Here is a 19655-nt window from a genome sequence, read left to right on the forward strand (position 1 = left end):
AGACTAGACTATAGTCCAGACTATAGACTAGACTATAGTCCAGACTATAGACTAGACTATAGTCCAGACTATAGACTAGACTATAGACTAGACTATAGTCCAGACTATAGACTAGACTATAGACTAGACTATAGTCCAGACTATAGACTAGACAATAGTCCAGACTATAGACTAGACTATAGTCCAGACTATAGACTAGACTATAAACCAGACTATAGACTAGACTACAGTCCAGACTATAGAAGAGTATAGACCAGACTATAGACCAGACTATAGACTAGACTATATACCAAACTATTGCCTAGACTATAGCCTAGACTATAGTCCAGACTATAGACTAGACTTTAGTCCAGACTATAGACTAGACTATTGATCAGACTATAGACTAGACTATAGACCAGACTACAATTGAGACAATTATTTAGTCCAGACTATAGCCAAGACTAAAGACTCGACTATAGACAGGACTCTAGTCCAGACTATATACATGTAAATAGTCCCTACTATAGACTACACACAATACTATAGTCGAGACTACGGTCTGGACTATAAAATAAGCTATTGTCCAGAATATAGACTATAGTCTGTATAGTAGATTCACTATATTCCAGACTGTAGATGAGACTGCAGTCTAGATTAAACTATAGTCCAAACTATAGATAAAACTATAAACTAGACTATGTACAAAATAATAAACTAGACTATAGAAATATATACTAGACTATATTCCAGACTATAGACTTGACTACAGACATAACTATATATCAGAATGCAGACAATACCTTCTTCCAGGCTATAGGGACGACTATAGGCCAGGCTATAGACAAGGCTAGAGTTCAGACAAGACTATAGTCCAGACCAGACTATAGGCCATTCTATAGACAAGAATTCCAACTATATACTAGACTAGAATATAGTCCAAACTATAGACTATAGTCCAGATTATCAATCGATTTTTGGAAGCAATATGTATGTATGTATATCAAAAGAAAGGCATTGATGTAAAACAGTTTATATTCGTATTACCCATTTTTACCGTTGCTGCAACTCCGCCACTGTAAACCAAGAAGCAACATACTTTTCTTTAAAAACATAATAAATAACATGACTTCAAAAAAGTTAAGTATTTTTGAATTTAAAATATGTATTGTAGAAAAAAAATTATAAACTATGTCGGTATATTTGACTCTATATCTCTACAATTCATATCAAATGACACAATATTGTGGCCGAAGTCATATGAACATGAACAACAGTATTTTAACTGTCAAGCGAACTAACAATACATACATGTAAGAGATTATTAGAAGAGCACTGAGGGAAATATAACAAAAACAAAGTGTTACATCAATTGATTGGAACACAAGAATTTCTTGAAAAAAGGTGTAACGGTAGCCGGCAGTTGTTAAGTTACTTAATTATGATCTATTGTCATTAGAATGCGTTATAATTGAAGACAATAAGGAAAGTATTTCAAAAAATCCAGAGTCATTAGCAGCATTATCATGATACTTACTCTTGATTAAGATAAATATCAAATCAAACACACACACACACAAATATGGGTTAAATTTTAAAACTTTGAGCATCAAACTTACAATTTAAGAATATTTTTTATTTTCAAATTTCTATTAACATTTCTACACTCACACTAAACAAATTCAACTAAATGTTTTAACTAAATAATAATATTTATTTTAAAATATTGCAACATTTAAGCAATAGAAACACTCTCACGTAAAAGCTCAACTTAAACAAATACCATAACAAAATATTTAGTATAAATTTTTCTAAATAAACGACTCTAAAATACCTAAACAATATGTTTACTAACTAACTGTCAGAGTCGCAAAAAACGCATTTGAAATTCATGAAAATAATGACAGTAAATACCAAAAACAAAAAAAAAAACAAAACATAAAATTGTTAAACAATAAATTGCAATAAATTAAATTTTAAATAGCTAAATACTTGAACATCCATGACTGCTAAAACTGAAATGACGTAAGCTTTCAATATGAAACGCCAACTCATTAAATACAAATCGCAATGAATGACAGAATGAGAGAAGAAGAGACTCTCGCTTATTAAACAGTGAGTTACGATGATTGATCGTTTAATCGTTAGTTAGAACTTTTAGAATGCACAACGTTTTATAATGAAATTATTTTTAATTATAGATTATTCAAAATTTGCATTTTGATTTTATAATAAACGAAAGGTTAGTCTGACTATAGACTAGATTATAGACTGGGCTATTGACTAGACTATAGACTAGCTTATAGGCTAGAAATCTAGACTAAACTATACTATTCACTAGACTATAGACTAGACTATAGACTAGACTATAGACTAGACTATAGACTAGACTAGACTACTAGACTAGACTATAGACTAGACTATAGACTAGACTATAGACTAGACTATAGACTAGACTATAGACTAGACTATAGACTAGACTATAGACTAGACTATAGACTAGACTATAGACTAGACTATAGACTAGACTATAGACTAGACTATAGACTAGACTATAGACTAGACTATAGACTAGACTATAGACTAGACTATAGACTAGACTATAGACTAGACTATAGACTAGACTATAGACTAGACTATAGACTAGACTATAGACTAGACTATAGACTAGACTATAGACTAGACTATAGACTAGACTATAGACTAGACTATAGACTAGACTATAGACTAGACTATAGAACTAGACTATAGACTAGACTATAGACTAGACTATAGACTAGACTATAGACTAGACTATAGACTAGACTATAGACTAGACTATAGACTAGACTATAGACTAGACTATAGACTAGACTATAGACTAGACTATAGACTAGACTATAGACTAGACTATAGACTAGACTATAGACTAGACTATAGACTAGACTATAGACTAGACTATAGACTAACTATAGACTAGACTATAGACTAGACTATAGACTAGACTATAGACTAGACTATAGACTAGACTATAGACTAGACTATAGACTAGACTATAGACTAGACTATAGACTAGACTATAGACTAGACTATAGACTAGACTATAGACTAGACTATAGACTAGACTATAGACTAGACTATAGACTAGACTATAGACTAGACTATAGACTAGACTATAGACTAGACTATAGACTAGACTATAGACTAGACTATAGACTAGACTATAGACTAGACTATAGACTAGACTATAGACTAGACTATAGACTAGACTATAGGCTAGACTATAGACTAGACTATAGACTAGACTATAGGCTAGACTATAGGCTAGACTATAGACTAGACTATAGACTAGACTATAGACTAGACTATAGACTAGACTATAGACTAGACTATAGACTAGACTATAGACTAGACTATAGACTAGACTATAGACTAGACTATAGACTAGACTATAGACTAGACTATAGACTAGACTATAGACTAGACTATAGACTAGACTATAGACTAGACTATAGACTAGACTATAGACTAGACTATAGACTAGACTATAGACTAGACTATAGACTAGACTATAGACTAGACTATAGACTAGACTATAGACTGGACTATAGACTAGACTATAGACTGGACTATAGACTAGACTATAGACTGGACTATAGACTGAACTATAGACTGGACTATAGACTGGACTATAGACTGGACTATAGACTGGACTATAGACTGGACTATAGACTGGACTATAGACTGGACTATAGACTAGACTATAGACTAGACTATAGACTAGACTATAGACTAGACTATAGACTAGACTATAGACTAGACTATAGACTAGACTATAGACTAGACTATAGACTAGACTATAGACTAGACTATAGACTAGACTATAGACTAGACTATAGACTAGACTATAGACTAGACTATAGACTAGACTATAGACTAGACTATAGACTAATCGACTATTTTTCAAGTCGCATAATTTAAAACACTATGAACTTAAGTAGACAAATAAGATAAACATTTAGTTAAGCTTAAAAAGCAGCAATTAAAAGCTTAAGCTTTGAGTGCAGCTTTAATAAAAAAACAAAAATTCCAAAACACATTTTATACAAATTCTCAATATTGAATAGAAGTTTGACAGCAATAACAAGTTGACAAATAGGGGTATATACAAAAAATTAGCACAGATCAAAAAAACTTTGATCAATATGAAATAATTAGGAAAAATTAACATAGTTTAAAAAATTTAAATTATTGGAAAATTGTTATTCTTGCAGCATAATTAAATTATTGAAAAATATGCAAATGTCATATTTGCAAGTTCTTCTTTTTTATACTTTATTTTGAAACCTTTAAAGTTATTTTAAAATTCAAAATTATGCGGTTAAGATGTTCATAATTTCGAAATGCAATTTTAATAAACACTTATTAAAATGTTTTTGTTTTTTTTTTTTTCATTTTGCATTACTGACATTATTTATATATACCAAACAACCTTGAATTTAGACATTTAATGCCTTCAAACAACAGATATGGATGCGCTCGAATGATTTTTTCTATTATTTTATTATTTAACAAGTTTTTTTTTAACAAACGCTTTATTAAACAATTACTTTATGGGCAATATTTTAAGCTAGAATAACTAAACTTGTTTTAGAAAAAAAAACATAAAGAATTGCGAAATTGCAAAAGGTGTTAAATTAAAATAAAGGGAATAAATGTATAAAATATTAGCTAAAGAAAAATATTAAGAAAAAAACTGAAACAAAACTTTAAAAAATGTTTTAGGTAAAAAAAAAAAAATTGTCTCACATGTTTAGTTTTCCTTCAAATATCTGCTACACATTTGTATTATATTGTTGGAAATTGTCATTATAATTTAGAATCTAACATGGCTACTGTTCACCATAGCTATGTTCCCATCTATACTCTGTTACCCCGTCATGTTGCAATCTCTTTTTTTCAATAATTATTGTAACTTTTGTATAAAAACCGTTTTGTGTCCATTCACATTAATTCCTCCTGTGGTAACTTGGTTTTCATTATGTTTTTATTTTTTTGCTCTCGGTATGCCTTGTTTGTCTGACAACAAAAGATTTTTTTTGCAGTTGCCTTGGTTTTGTTTAGACATCGTACTTGAACAACATGCAACATGTACCAGAAGATTAAATATACAGAAAAAAGTTAATAACAAAATACAAGAAATATGTACATAAATATTGCAACATGAATATTTAAGTAGATTTCTGGTCATATAATGTATAATAGGGGAAATAAAATTTAAGGCATTGAAGACTACAAATGTAGCTAAGATTATAGACTCGACTACAGTCAACAACAGCTTGGGGCTAAACTATAGTCAGAACTGAACGAGAACTGAACTGAACTGAATGGAATACTGAACTGAACTGAACTAGAACGGAACTGAACTGAACTAGAACTGAACTAGAACTGAACTAGAACTGAACTAAACTGAACAGAACTGAACTAGAACTGAACTAGAACTGACTAGAACTGAACTAAACTGAACTAGAACTGAACTAGAACTGAACTAGAACTGAACTAGAACTGAACTAGAACTGAACTAGAACTGAACTAGAACTGAACTAGAACTGAACTAGAACTGAACTAGAACTGAACTAGAACTGAACTAGAACTGAACTAGAACTGAACTAGAACTGAACTAGAACTGAACTAGAACTTGAACTAGAACTGAACTAGAACTGAAACTAGAACTGAACTAGAACTGAACTAGAACTGACTAGAACTGAACTAGAACTGAACTAGAACTGAACTAGAACTGAACTAGAACTGAACGAGAACTGAACTAGAACTGAACTAGAACTGAACTAGAACTGAACTAGACTGAACTAGAACTGAACTAGAACTGAACTAGAACTGAACTAGAACTGAACTAGAACTGAACTAGAACTGAACTAGAACTGAACTAGAACTGAACTAGAACTGAACTAGAACTGAACTAGAACTGAACTAGAACTGAACTAGACTGAACTAGAACTGAACTAGAACTGAACTAGAACTGACTAGAACTGAACTAGAACTGAACTAGAAACTGAACTATGAACTGAACTAGAACTGAACTAGAACTGAACTAGAACTGAACTAAATGAACTAGAACTGAAACTAGAACTGAACTAGAACTGAACTAGAACTGAACTAGACTGACTAGACGAACTAGAACTGAAATAGACGAACTAGAACTGAACTAGAACTGAACTAGAACTGAACTAGAACTGAACTAGAACTGAACTAGAACTGAACTAAACTGAACTGAACTGAACTAGAACTGAACTAGAACTGAACTAGAACTGAACTAGAACTGAACTAGAACTGAACTAGAACTGAACTAGAACTGAACTAGAACTGAACTAGAACTGAACTAGAACTGAACTAGAACTGAACTAGAACTGAACTAGAACTGAACTAGAACTGAACTAGAACTGAACTAGAACTGAACTAGAACTGAACTAGAACTGAACTAGAACTGAACTAGAACTGAACTAGAACTGAACTAGAACTGAACTAGAACTGAACTAGAACTGAACTAGAACTGAACTAGAACTGAACTAGAACTGAACTAGAACTGAACTAGAACTGAACTAGAACTGAACTAGAACTGAACTAGAACTGAACTAGAACTGAACTAGAACTGAACTAGAACTGAACTAGAACTGAACTAGAACTGAACTAGAACTGAACTAGAACGAACTGAACTATAAACTGAACTAGAACTGAACTAGAACTGAACTAGAACTGAACTAGAACTGAACTAGAACTGAACTAGAACTGAACTAGAACTGAACTAGAACTGAACTAGAACTGAACTAGAACTGAACTAGAACTGAACTAGAAACTGAACTAGAACTGAACTAGAACTGAACTAGAACTGAACTAAGAACTGAACTAGAACTGAAACTAGAACTGAACTAGAACTGAACTAGAACTGAATACTAGAACTGAACTAGAACTGAACTAGAACTGAACTAGAACTGAACTAGAACTGAACTAGAACTGAACTAGAACTGAACTAGGAACTGAACTAGAACTGAACTAGAACTGAACTAGAACTGAACTAGAACTGAACTAGAACTGAACTAGAACTGAACTAGAACTGAACTAGAACTGAACTAGAACTGAACTAGAACTGAACTAGAACTGAACTGAACTGAACTAGAACTGACTAGACTGAACTAGAACTGAACTGAACTAGAACTGAACTAGAACTGGAACTAGAACTGAACTAGAACTGAACTAGAACTGAACTAGAACTGAACTAGAACTGAACTAGAACTGACTAGAACTGAACTAGAACTGAACTAGAACTGAACTAGAACTGAACTAGAACTGAACTAGAACTGAACTAGAACTGAACTAGAACTGACTAGAACTGAACTAGAACTGAACTAGAACTGAACTAGAACTGAACTAGAACTGAACTAGAACTGAACTAGAACTGAACCTAGAACTGAACTAGAACTGAACTAGAACTAGAACTGAACTAGAACTGAACTAGAACTGAACTAGAACTGAACTAGAACTGAACTAGAACTGAACTAGAACGACTAGAACTGAACTAGAAACTGAACTAGAACTGAACTAGAACTGAACTAGAACTGAACTAGAACTGAACTAGAACTGAACTAGAACTGAACTAGAACTGAACTAGAAACTGAACTAGAACTGAACTAGAACTGAACTAACTGAACTAGAACTGAACTAGAACTGAACTAGAACTGAACTAGAACTGAACTAGAACTGAACTAGAACTGAACTAGAACTGAACTAGAACTGAACTAGAACTGAACTAGAACTGAACTAGAACTGAACTAGAACTGAACTAGAACTGAACTAGAACTGAACTAGAACTGAACTAGAACTGAACTAGAACTGAACTAGAACTGAACTAGAACTGAACTAGAACTGAACTAGAACTGAACTAGAACTGAACTAGAACTGAACTAGAACTGAACTAGAACTGAACTAGAACTGAACTAGAACTGAACTAGAACTGAACTAGAACTGAACTAGAACTGAACTAGAACTGAACTAGAGCTGAACTAGAACTGAACTAGAACTGAACTAGAACTGAACTAGAACTGAACTAGAACTGAACTAGAACTGAACTAGAACTGAACTAGAACTGAACTAGAACTGAACTAGAACTGAACTAGAACTGAACTAGAACTGAACTAGAACTGAACTAGAACTGAACTAGAACTGAACTAGAACTGAAACTAGAACTGAACTAGAACTGAACTAGAACTGACTAGGTAACTGAACTAGAACTGAACTAGAACGAACATAGAACTGAACTAGAACTGAACTAGAAACTGAACTAGAACTGAACTAGAACTGAACTAGAACTGAACTAGAACTGAACTATACCAGGTATAGTTTTGTCACCTTTAATATAATTGTTGTATTCACATAAACTACAATATTAAGCTTCTGTTGAAGGACTAGTTGGATATTATCAAACCGACACTGGTTTTTTAAAGTAACCAACTTTAATTGTCTTTAACATGTTTATGCATGTACAGGTAAATAAATTTTGTATGTAGGGTGTTTTAATTAACGTTTTCAGTTCGTTTCCGCTAGTTTTTTAATAATTTAAAGCCAAAAAAAAAATCAATTAGTTGTCAATGAATTTAGCACAATACTGTGGAACATGCATTATTGCAAAAGTTGATTTGAGAACAGCATTTAAATGTGGTGTGGTTTAGAGCAGCAGAATATATGCTTAAAATATGCAGAATAGTTTATGACTTCAGTTTGTTAACTTAGGGAAGCTGGTTTTAGTTCATCAAACATATTACGCATCAAAAATGCTTATAGCTAAGATAAACTTGGTTACGCCAAATAAATTTGCAATTTCTTTAAAATTAAAACCTCCATATATATGTTGCACAATCAACAAAAAAAAAAACTTAAACCGTTAAATTTCTTTACAGCTGGGGTTTGGCTTGACAAATTGACACTTTAATTAAATTTATTTGCAACTACTACCGTTTTATCTTGTTTTTTTTTTTGTGAATAAAATTATCAGATTTATATTTTTTTTTTATATAAAACCGACGACGACCTTGTATGCGTATTTAACATTTGAATAAAAATCATAGAAAACAACTTCATTGCATGAGTTGGAAATAATACAAAAACCAAAAAAAAAAAAAAAAACATAAATGATTACATTTAAACTTTAATAGAAAAAAAAAAGTAAATTCTTTGTTATATGCAGCCAAAACAAACAATAAAATGGTTTAAATTTAAAACTAACAAACGTGACATAAATGATATTGTATCGTTTTAAATACACAATTTAAAACACTAAATGTTAGTTTAAATTAAAACATAATAATTAACTAAAATTATAACAAAAAGAAAAAAAAAACAAAACAGAAGTTAAATGTATTTAACTGTTTGGAAAATTGTTAATATTTGGAAAAATAAATTATAAACCTTATAAGGTGTTAATCATTACAATTTACTAATAATTATAATAAAATGAAAGTAAAGATTTCAATTATTTTAACACATTAACCTATATTTTTGGGAAACAAACAAAGCTTTGCTTTTTTTCTAATTTTTCATTTCTTTTCGAAAGAAAAAGTAAAAGTTTTCTTTTGTTAAAAGACCAAGATTAACTCTCCCTAAAATTTTTATAACCACTTCCTTTTCTTTTCTAACAAATCTTAACTGATTAACAATTTAACCCAATTAACATAATTTAGAACAAGCACACACATGCTTAAGCTGTAATACTTTTTTCTTCGTTAGACATAAAATTAAATCAAAAAGATCTTTCAACAGCTAAAACCCACCCGTATAAATCAAACAACAAACAAACAAAGCTATTAAATCATAAATAAAACTTCTTAAACAATAGAAAATCATCATCATAATGAAAGCTAATGAAGATTGATATTTGTTTAGAAAGACAGCTTCCCAAAAGCTCATAGAAAGAAGAAAGCTTTACAAAAAAGAAAAAAACATTAACATACATACAACACTCAATAAGTAATTACTATTTTATAAACCAATTATTTCTTCTTCTTCTTTTTTTCCAAAACTAAAGAATCCAACACTTCCCCTAAGCTAACTAACTACAAAATAAAAGAAAAACTTCAATTATGTCTTACACAGACATTATAAACAAAAGACTTAAGGCACAAACTTACTCAGAGTTAGACGTACACAAATCACATACCACTAATACTTATTTTCTATAAACTTAAATTACTTGAAACTTTTAACTACAAATTAGGTCAAGTTAAAGTTCCTTCATTCGATTATTACTTTTTTTTCAGTTTGATAGCTTGTCTTAGAAACACTTTTAGAAAAGAAAAAGTATTGATGCCAAAAACGATTTACATAAAGGTTTTTTTTTGTTTTCTATCGCATGTATTATATTTTATTTTGCGATTAATGTCTACTGATATGATGCTATGTGCCAAATTGTTAAGGTTTTTATTTTAGGCTATAAAAAAAAACAAAAGACCTGATTTCTTTAAAGGTTATATGAGAGAAATCGCAAAAATCTTAATTTATACATTTGTATGTTCTATTTTTTTTATTAATAACTGCATTTTAGTTTTTATTTCTTAGTAAATCTATATATTTTTGTAGAAAACTTACTGCAGACTAAAGGCAAAACTACAGACAAGACTACCAATGAAACTATGATAATGACTACGGATGATACTATAGCCTGGACTATAGAAAGGACTACAAACAATTGTCTGGACTGTAAAGAAAACTATAGTCTGGACTATAAACAAGACTATAGTCTGGACTCTAAACAGGACTATAGACAAGACTATAGTCTGGACTATAACAAGAGTAAAGTCTGGACTATAGACAAGAGTAAAGTCTGGACTATAGACAAGACTATAGTCTGGACTATAGACAAGACTATAGTCTGGACTATAGACAAGACTATAGTCTGGAATATAGACAAGACTATAGTCTGGACTATAGACAAGACTATAGTCTGGACCATAGACAAGACTATAGTCTGGACTATAGAACAAGACTATAGTCTGGACTATAGACAAGGACTAATAGTCTGGACTATAGACAAGACTATAGTCTGGACTATAGACAAGACTATAGTCTGGACTATAGACAAGACTATAGTCTGGACTATAGACAAGACTATAGTCTGGACTACTAGGAACAAGACATAGTCTGGACTATAGACAAGAGTAAAGTCTGGACTATAGACAAGACTATAGTCTGGACTATAGACAAGACTATAGTCTGGACTATAGACAAGACTATAGTCTGGACTATAGACAAGACTATAGTCTGGACTATAGACAAGACTATAGTCTGGACTATAGACAAGACTATAGTCTGGACTATAGACAAGACTATAGTCTGGACTATAGACAAGACTATAGTCTGGAATATAGACAAGACTATAGACAAGACTATAGTCTGGACTATAGAAAGACTATAGTCTGGACTATAGAAAGACTATAGTCTGGACTATAGAAAAGACTATAGTCTGGACTATAGACAAGACTATAGTCTGGACTATAGACAAGGACTATAGTCTGGACTATAGAAAAGACTATAGTCTGGACTATAGACAAGACTATAGTCTGGACTATAGACAAGACTATAGTCTGGACTATAGATAAGACTATAGTCTGGACTATAGACAAGACTATAGTCTGGAATATAGACAAGACTATAGTCTGACTATAGACAAGGCTATAGTCTGGACTATAGACAAGACTGTAGTCTGGACTATAGACAAGACTATAGTCTGGACTATAGACAAGACTATAGTCTGGACTATAGAAAAGACTATAGTCTGGACTATAGACAAGACTATAGTCTGGACTATAGACAAGACTATAGTCTGGACTATAGACAAGACTATAGTCTGGACTATAGACAAGACTATAGTCTGGACTATAGACAAGACTATAGTCTGGACTATAGACAAGACTATAGTCTGGACTATAGACAAGGCTATAGTCTGGACTATAGACAAGACTATAGTCTGGACTATAGACAAGACTATAGTCTGGACTATAGACAAGACTATAGTCTGGACTATAGACAAGACTATAGTCTGGACTATAGACAAGACTATAGTCTGGACTATAGAGAAGACTATAGTCTGGACTATAGACAAGACTATAGTCGGGACTATAGACAAGACTATAGTCTGGACTATAGACAAGACTATAGTCTGGACTATAGACAAGACTATAGTCTGGACTATAGACAAGACTATAGTCTGGACTATAGACAAGACTATAGTCTAGACAATAGACAGGACTATAGTCTGGACTATAGACAAGACTATAGTCTGGACTATAGACAAGACTATAGTCTGCATTATATACAAGACTATAATGTGAAAGGACTATAAACAAGACTATATATAGTCTGGACTATGGACAATGCTATATAAAGCCTGGACTATAGACAAGACTATAGTCTGTACTGAAGACAAGACTACAGTCTGGACTATAGACAAGACTATAGTATGAACTATAGACCAGACTATATATGAATTATAGACAAGACTAAAGTCTGGACTATAGACAGACTATAATCTAGAATATATACCAAGACTACAGTATAGACTATAGACAAGACTATAGTCTAGAGTATAGAAAAGACTATAGTCTTGACTTTAGACAATAGTATAGACGGGACTATAGACAAGTCTATAGTCTGAACTATAAGAAAGACTATAGTGTGGACTATAGACAAGACTACAGTCTGGACTATAAGCAAGACTATAGTCTGGGACTATAGATAAGACTATTGTCTAGACTATAGACAAGACTATAGACTGGCCTACTATTAACCAACCTATAGAAAAGACTATAGTCTGGACTATGGACAGGGCTATAGTCTGGACTATACACAAGACTATAGTCTGAACTATATACCAGACTATAGACTGAACTGTAGACAAGACTATAGACTGAACTATAGACAAGACTATAGAGTGAACTATAGACAAGACTATATTCTGAACTATAGAAAAGAATAGTCTGGACTATGGCTGAAGACAACAAGTATGATATTAGTCAAGAAGTGGCTATAGGCTATACTAAAGACAAAACTATAGTCAAGACAATTTATTGAGTATTTAAAAGAATTCTCAATTTAAAATTAACTTATTAACATTATTTGCTATAAATTTTATTGATTTAATTTGTTAACTTAAGCTTCTGTCAATGTTAAACTTTATAAAACAGTATATTTTCCATTATTTGTTTATAAACAAGAAAAACAACTTAAAACCACTAACAACTAAAATGTAAACTTTAAATTAAATTGATTGCCAAAAAAAAGTGAACAAAAGCAAAAACCTTAAAATAAAGTTTTATGTTACTTATAAAACAAAATGTAACCGAAAACAAATAAAAAATATATAGAAAAAATTTATAAAAATTAACAAATAAAGAAGACAAAAACACAAATTAAGCGGGTACCTTCAAAACTGAACAGTAACTCAAAATAGTTCAATGAACTTTTAGTTAAAATTTCTATAAACTTAGAAGTGATTAAATTTAAAAACTAATTTGATATTGTTATTAATTAGGAAAAAAAAATATTTTTTAAATTTATTAAGATTTCTTTAAAGATTTACTTTTAGCTAAATCTTTTCAATATAATTTTAAAATATATATATTTTTTTATAAATTAACTTCAAGTTACAAACACCTACTGATGTTTAATAAATTAAGTTTATTATTTTTCTCTAAGCGAGTTCAAAGTCATTAAACGACCTTAATTTATCAATTTGGTCATAAGAAATTAATTATACAATTTACTTTTAAAACATCTTTTTAAATGTAGGTGAGGGTTTTTAAAATTTAGCTAAATTTATTAGGAATAGTTTGAAATCAAAAGGAAATTATTTAAAAGCAATTTAATATAGTTTTTTAATAACAGTTAATAAATGTCACTATATAACCATTGGATTACTATAGTTGGTATTATAGACAAGATTATAGTCTGGACCACAGACAAGACTATAGTCTATAGTACAATTCTATAGTCTGGACTACAGGCAATACTTTAGTCTGGACTATAAACAAGACAATTGTCTGTAATATAGTCTGGAATATAGACAGGACTACAGCCTACAGACAAGACTAAAGTCTGGACTATAGACAAGACTATAGCTGGACTATAGACAAGACTATAGTCTGGACTATAGACAAGACTATAGTCTGGACTATAGACAAGACTATAGTCTGGACTATAGACAAGACTATAGTCTGGACTATAGACAAGACTATAGTCTGGACTATAGACAAGACTATAGTCTGGACTATAGACAAGACTATAGTCTGGACTATAGACAAGACTATAGTCTGGACTATAGACAAGACTATAGTCTGGACTATAGACAAGACTATAGTCTGGACTATAGACAAGACTATAGTCTGGACTATAGACAAGACTATAGTCTGGACTATAGACAAGACTATAGTCTGGACTATAGTCTGGACTATAGACAAGACTATAGTCTGGACTATAGTCTGGACTATAGACAAGACTATAGTCTGGACTATAGACAAGACTATAGTCTGGACTATAGACAAACTATAGTCTGGACTATAGACAAGACTATAGTCTGGACTATAGACAAGACTATAGTCTGGACTATAGACAAGACTATAGTCTGGACTATAGACAAGACTATAGTCCTGGACTATAGACAAACTATAGACAAGACTATAGTCTGGACTATAGACAAGACTATAGTCTGGACTATAGACAAGACTATAGTCTGGACTATAGACAAGACTATAGTCTGGACTATAGACAAGACTATAGTCTAGGACTATAGACAAGACTATCGTCTGGACTATAGACAAGACTATAGTCTGGACTATAGACAAGACTATAGTCTGGACTATAGACCAAGACTATAGTCTGGACTATAGACAAGACTATAGTCTGGACTATAGACAGGCTATAGTCTGGACTATAGACAAGGCTATAGTCTGGACTATAGACAAGGCTATAGTCTGGACTATAGACAAGACTATAGTCTGGGACTATAGACAAGACTATAGTCTGGACTATAGACAAGACTATAGTCTGGACTATAGACAAGACTATAGTCTGGACTATAGACAAGACTATAGTCTGGACTATAGACAAGACTATAGTCTGGACTATAGACAAGACTATAGTCTGGACTATAGACAAGACTATAGTCTGGACTATAGACAAGACTATAGTCTGGACTATAGACAAGACTATAGTCTGGACTATAGACAAGACTATAGTCTGGACTATAGTCTGGACTATAGACAAGACTATAGTCTGGACTATAGTCTGGACTATAGACAAGACTATAGTCTGGACTATAGACAAAACTATAGTCTGGACTATAGACAAGACTATAGTCTGGACTATAGACAAGACTATAGTCTGGACTACAGACAAGACTATAGTCTGGACTATAGACAAGACTATAGTCTGGACTATAGACAAGACTATAGACAAGACTATAGTCTGGACTATAGACAAGACTATAGTCTGGACTATAGACAAGACTATAGTCTGGACTATAGACAAGACTATAGTCTGGACTATAGACAAGACTATAGTCTGGACTATAGACAAGACTATAGTCTGGACTATAGACAAGACTATAGTCTGGACTATAGACAAGACTATAGTCTGGACTATAGACAAGACTATAGTCTGGACTATAGACAAGACTATAGTCTGGACTATAGACAAGACCATAGTCTGGACTATAGACAAGACTATAGTCTGGACTATAGACACGACTATAGTCTGGACTATAGACAAGACTATAGTCTGGACTATAGACAAGACTATATACAGTATGGACTGTAGACAAGACTATAGTCTGGATATAGACAAGACTATAGTCTGGACTATAGACAAGACTATAGTCTGGACTATAGACAAGACTATAGTCTGGACTATAGACAAGACTATAGTCTGGACTATAGACAAGACTATAGTCTGGACTATAGTCTGGACTATAGACAAGACTATAGTCTGGACTATAGTCTGGACTATAGACAAGACTATAGTCTGGACTATAGTCTGGACTATAGACAAGACTATAGTCTGGACTATAGACAAGACTATAGTCTGGACTATAGACAAGACTATAGACAAGACTATAGACAAGACTATAGTCTGGACTATAGACAAGACTATAGACAAGACTATAGTCTGGACTATAGACAAGACTATAGATAAACTATAGTCTGGACTATAGACAAGACTATAGTCTTGACTATAGACAAGACTATAGTCTGGACTATAGACAAGACTATAGTCTTGACTATAGACAAGACTATAGTCTGGACTATAGACAAGACTATAGTCTGGACTATAGACAAGACTATAGTCTGGACTATAGACAAGACTATAGTCTGGACTATAGACAAGACTATAGTCTGGACTATAGACAAGACTATAGTCTGGACTATAGACAACTATAGTCTGGACTATAGACAGACTATAGTCTTGTCTATAGTCAAGACTATAGTCTTGTCTATAGTCCAGACTATAGTCTTATCTATAGTCTTGTCTATAGTCCAGACTATAGTCTGTCTATAGTCTTGTCTATAGTCCAGACTATAGTCTTGTCTATAGTCTTGTCTATAGTCTTGTCTATAGTCCAGACTATAGTCTTGTCTATAGTCCAGACTATAGTCTTGTCTATAGTCCAGACTATAGTCCAGACTATAGTCTTGTCATAGTCCGACTATAGTCCAGACTATAGTCTTGTCTATAGTCCAGACTATAGTCCAGACTATAGTCTTGTCTATAGTCCAGACTATAGTCTTGTCTATAGTCCAGACTATAGTCTTGTCTATAGTCCAGACTATAGTCTTGTCTATAGTCCAGACTATAGTCTTGTCTATAATCCAGACTATAGTCTTGTCTAGTCCATACTATAGTCTTGTCTATAGTCCAGACTATGTCTTGTCTATAGTCCAGACTATAGTCTTGTCTATAGTCCAGACTATAGTCTTGTCTATAGTCCAGACTATAGTCTTGTCTATAGTCCAGACTATAGTCTTGTCTATAGTCCAGACTATAGTCTTGTCTATAGTCCAGACTATAGTCTTGTCTATAGTCCAGACTATAGTCTTGTCTATAGTCCAGACTATAGTCTTGTCTATAGTCCATACTATAGTCTTGTCTATAGTCCAGACTATAGTCTTGTCTATAGTCCTGTCTATAGTCCAGACTATAGTCTTGTCTATAGTCCAGACTATAGTCTTGTCTATAGTCCAGACTATAGTCTTGTCTATAGTCCAGACTATAGTCTTGTCTATAGTCCAGACTATAGTTTGTCTATAGTCCAGACTATAGTCTTGTCTATAGTCCAGATATAGTCCAGACTATAGTCTTGTCTATAGTCCAGACTATAGTCCAGACTATATCTTGTCTATAGTCCAGACTATAGTCTTGTCTATAGTCCAGACTATAGTCTGTCTATAGTCCACTATAGTCTTGTCTATAGTCCAGACTATAGTCTTGTCTATAGTCCAGACTATAGTCTTGTCTATAGTCACTATAGCTTGTCTATAGTCCAGACTATAGTCTTGTCTATAGTCCAGACTATAGTCTTGTCTATAGTCCAGACTATAGTCTTGTCTATAGTCCACTATAGTTTTGTCTATAGTCCAGACTATAGTCTTGTCTATAGTCCAGACTATAGCCTTGTCTATAGTCCAGACTTATAGTCTTGTCTATAGTCCAGACTATAGTCTTGTCTATAGTCCAGACTATAGTCTTGTCTATAGTCCAGACTATAGTCTTGTCTATAGTCCAGACTATAGTCTTGTCTATAGTCCAGACTATAGTCTTGTCTATAGTCCAGACTATAGTCTTGTCTATAGTCAGACTATAGTCTGTCTATAGTCCAGACTATAGTCTTGTCTATAGTCCAGACTATAGTCTTGTCTATAGTCCAGACTATAGTCTTGTCTATAGTCCAGACTCTAGCTTCTATAGTCCAGGACTATTAGCCTTAGCATTTGTCTATAGTCCAGACTATAGTCTGTCTAAGTCCAGACTATAGTCTTGTCTATAGTCCAGACTATAGTCTTGTCTATAGTCCAGACTATAGTCTTGTCTATAGTCCAGACTATCGTCTTGTCTATAGGTTCCAGGACTATAGTCTTCGTCTTCTATAGCCAGACTATAGTCCAGACTATAGTCTTGTCTATAGTCCAGACTATCGTCCAGACTATAGTCTGATAGTCCAGACTATAGTCCAGACTATAGTCTTGTCTATAGTCCAGACTATAGTCCAGACTATAGTTTGTCTATAGTCCAGACTATAGTCTTGTCTATAGTCCAGACTATAGTCTTGTCTATAGTCCAGACTATAGTCTTGTCTATAGTCCAGACTATAGTCTTGTCTATAGTCCAGACTATAGTCTTGTCTATAGTCCAGACTATAGCCTTGTCTATAGTCCAGACTATAGTCTTGTCTATAGTCCAGACTATAGTCTTGTCTATAGTCCAGACTATAGTCTTGTCTATAGTCCAGACTATAGTCTTGTCTATAGTCCAGGACTATAGTCTTGTCTATAGTCCAGACTATAGTCTTGTCTATAGTCCAGACTTTAGTCTTGTCTGTAGGCTGTAGTCATGTCTATATTCCAGACTATATTACAGACAATTGTCTCTTGTTTATAGTCCAGACTAAAGTATTGCCTGTAGTCCAGACTATAGAATTGTACTATAGACTATAGTCTTGTCTGTGGTCCAGACTATAATCTTGTCTATAATACCAACTATAGTAATCCAATGGTTATATAGTGACATTTATTAACTGTTATTAAAAACTATATTAAATTGCTTTTAAATAATTTCCTTTTGATTTCAACTATTCCTAATAAATTTAGCTAAATTTTAAAAACCCTCACCTACATTTAAAAAGATGTTTTTAAAAGTAAATTGTATAATTAATTTCTTATGACCAAATTGATAAATTAAGGTCGTTTAATGACTTTTGAACTCGCTTAGAGAAAAATAATAACTTAATTTATTAAACATCAGTAGGTGTTTGTAACTTGAAGTTAATTTATAAAAAATATATATATTTTAAAATTATATTGAAAAGATTTAGCTAAAAGTAAATCTTTAAAGAAATCTTAATAAATTTAAAAAATATTTTTTTTTCCTAATTAATAACAATATCAAATTAGTTTTTAAATTTAATCACTTCTAAGTTTATAGAAATTTTAACTAAAAGTTCATTGAACTATTTTGAGTTACTGTTCAGTTTTGAAGGTACCCGCTTAATTTGTGTTTTTGTCTTCTTTATTTGTTAATTTTTATAAATTTTTTCTATATATTTTTTATTTGTTTTCGGTTACATTTTGTTTTATAAGTAACATAAAACTTTATTTTAAGGTTTTTGCTTTTGTTCACTTTTTTTTGGCAATCAATTTAATTTAAAGTTTACATTTTAGTTGTTAGTGGTTTTAAGTTGTTTTTCTTTGTTTATAAACAATAATGGAAATATACTGTTTTATAAAGTTTAACATTGACAGAAGCTTAAGTTAACAAATTAAATCAATAAAATTTATAGCAAATAATGTTAATAAGTTAATTTTAAATTGAGAATTCTTTTAAATACTCAATAAATTGTCTTGACTATAGTTTTGTCTTTAGTATAG

At 32.1% G+C, this 19655-nt stretch overlaps 1 protein-coding gene across 1 annotated transcript in view; it reads right to left on the reverse strand.

Annotated features, from left to right (window-relative positions):
* LOC119610688 overlaps positions 1-1604 on the reverse strand; it is a 52361-nt gene extending 50757 nt beyond the window's left edge. The window contains exon 1 of the mRNA XM_037966014.1: positions 1517-1604. Within this exon, the coding sequence (XP_037821942.1) occupies positions 1517-1589 (73 nt within the window). The 5' untranslated portion in view covers positions 1590-1604. The remainder of the gene's footprint in view (positions 1-1516) is intronic.
* Between the last annotated feature and the right edge of the window lie 18051 nt (positions 1605-19655).

The sequence above is a fragment of the Lucilia sericata genome, unplaced genomic scaffold, assembly GCF_015586225.1.
Source record: "Lucilia sericata isolate MDLA Ls3-8-SP2 unplaced genomic scaffold, ASM1558622v1 Contig001263F_arrow, whole genome shotgun sequence".
In the NCBI taxonomy this organism is placed as follows: Eukaryota; Metazoa; Arthropoda; class Insecta; order Diptera; family Calliphoridae; genus Lucilia; species Lucilia sericata.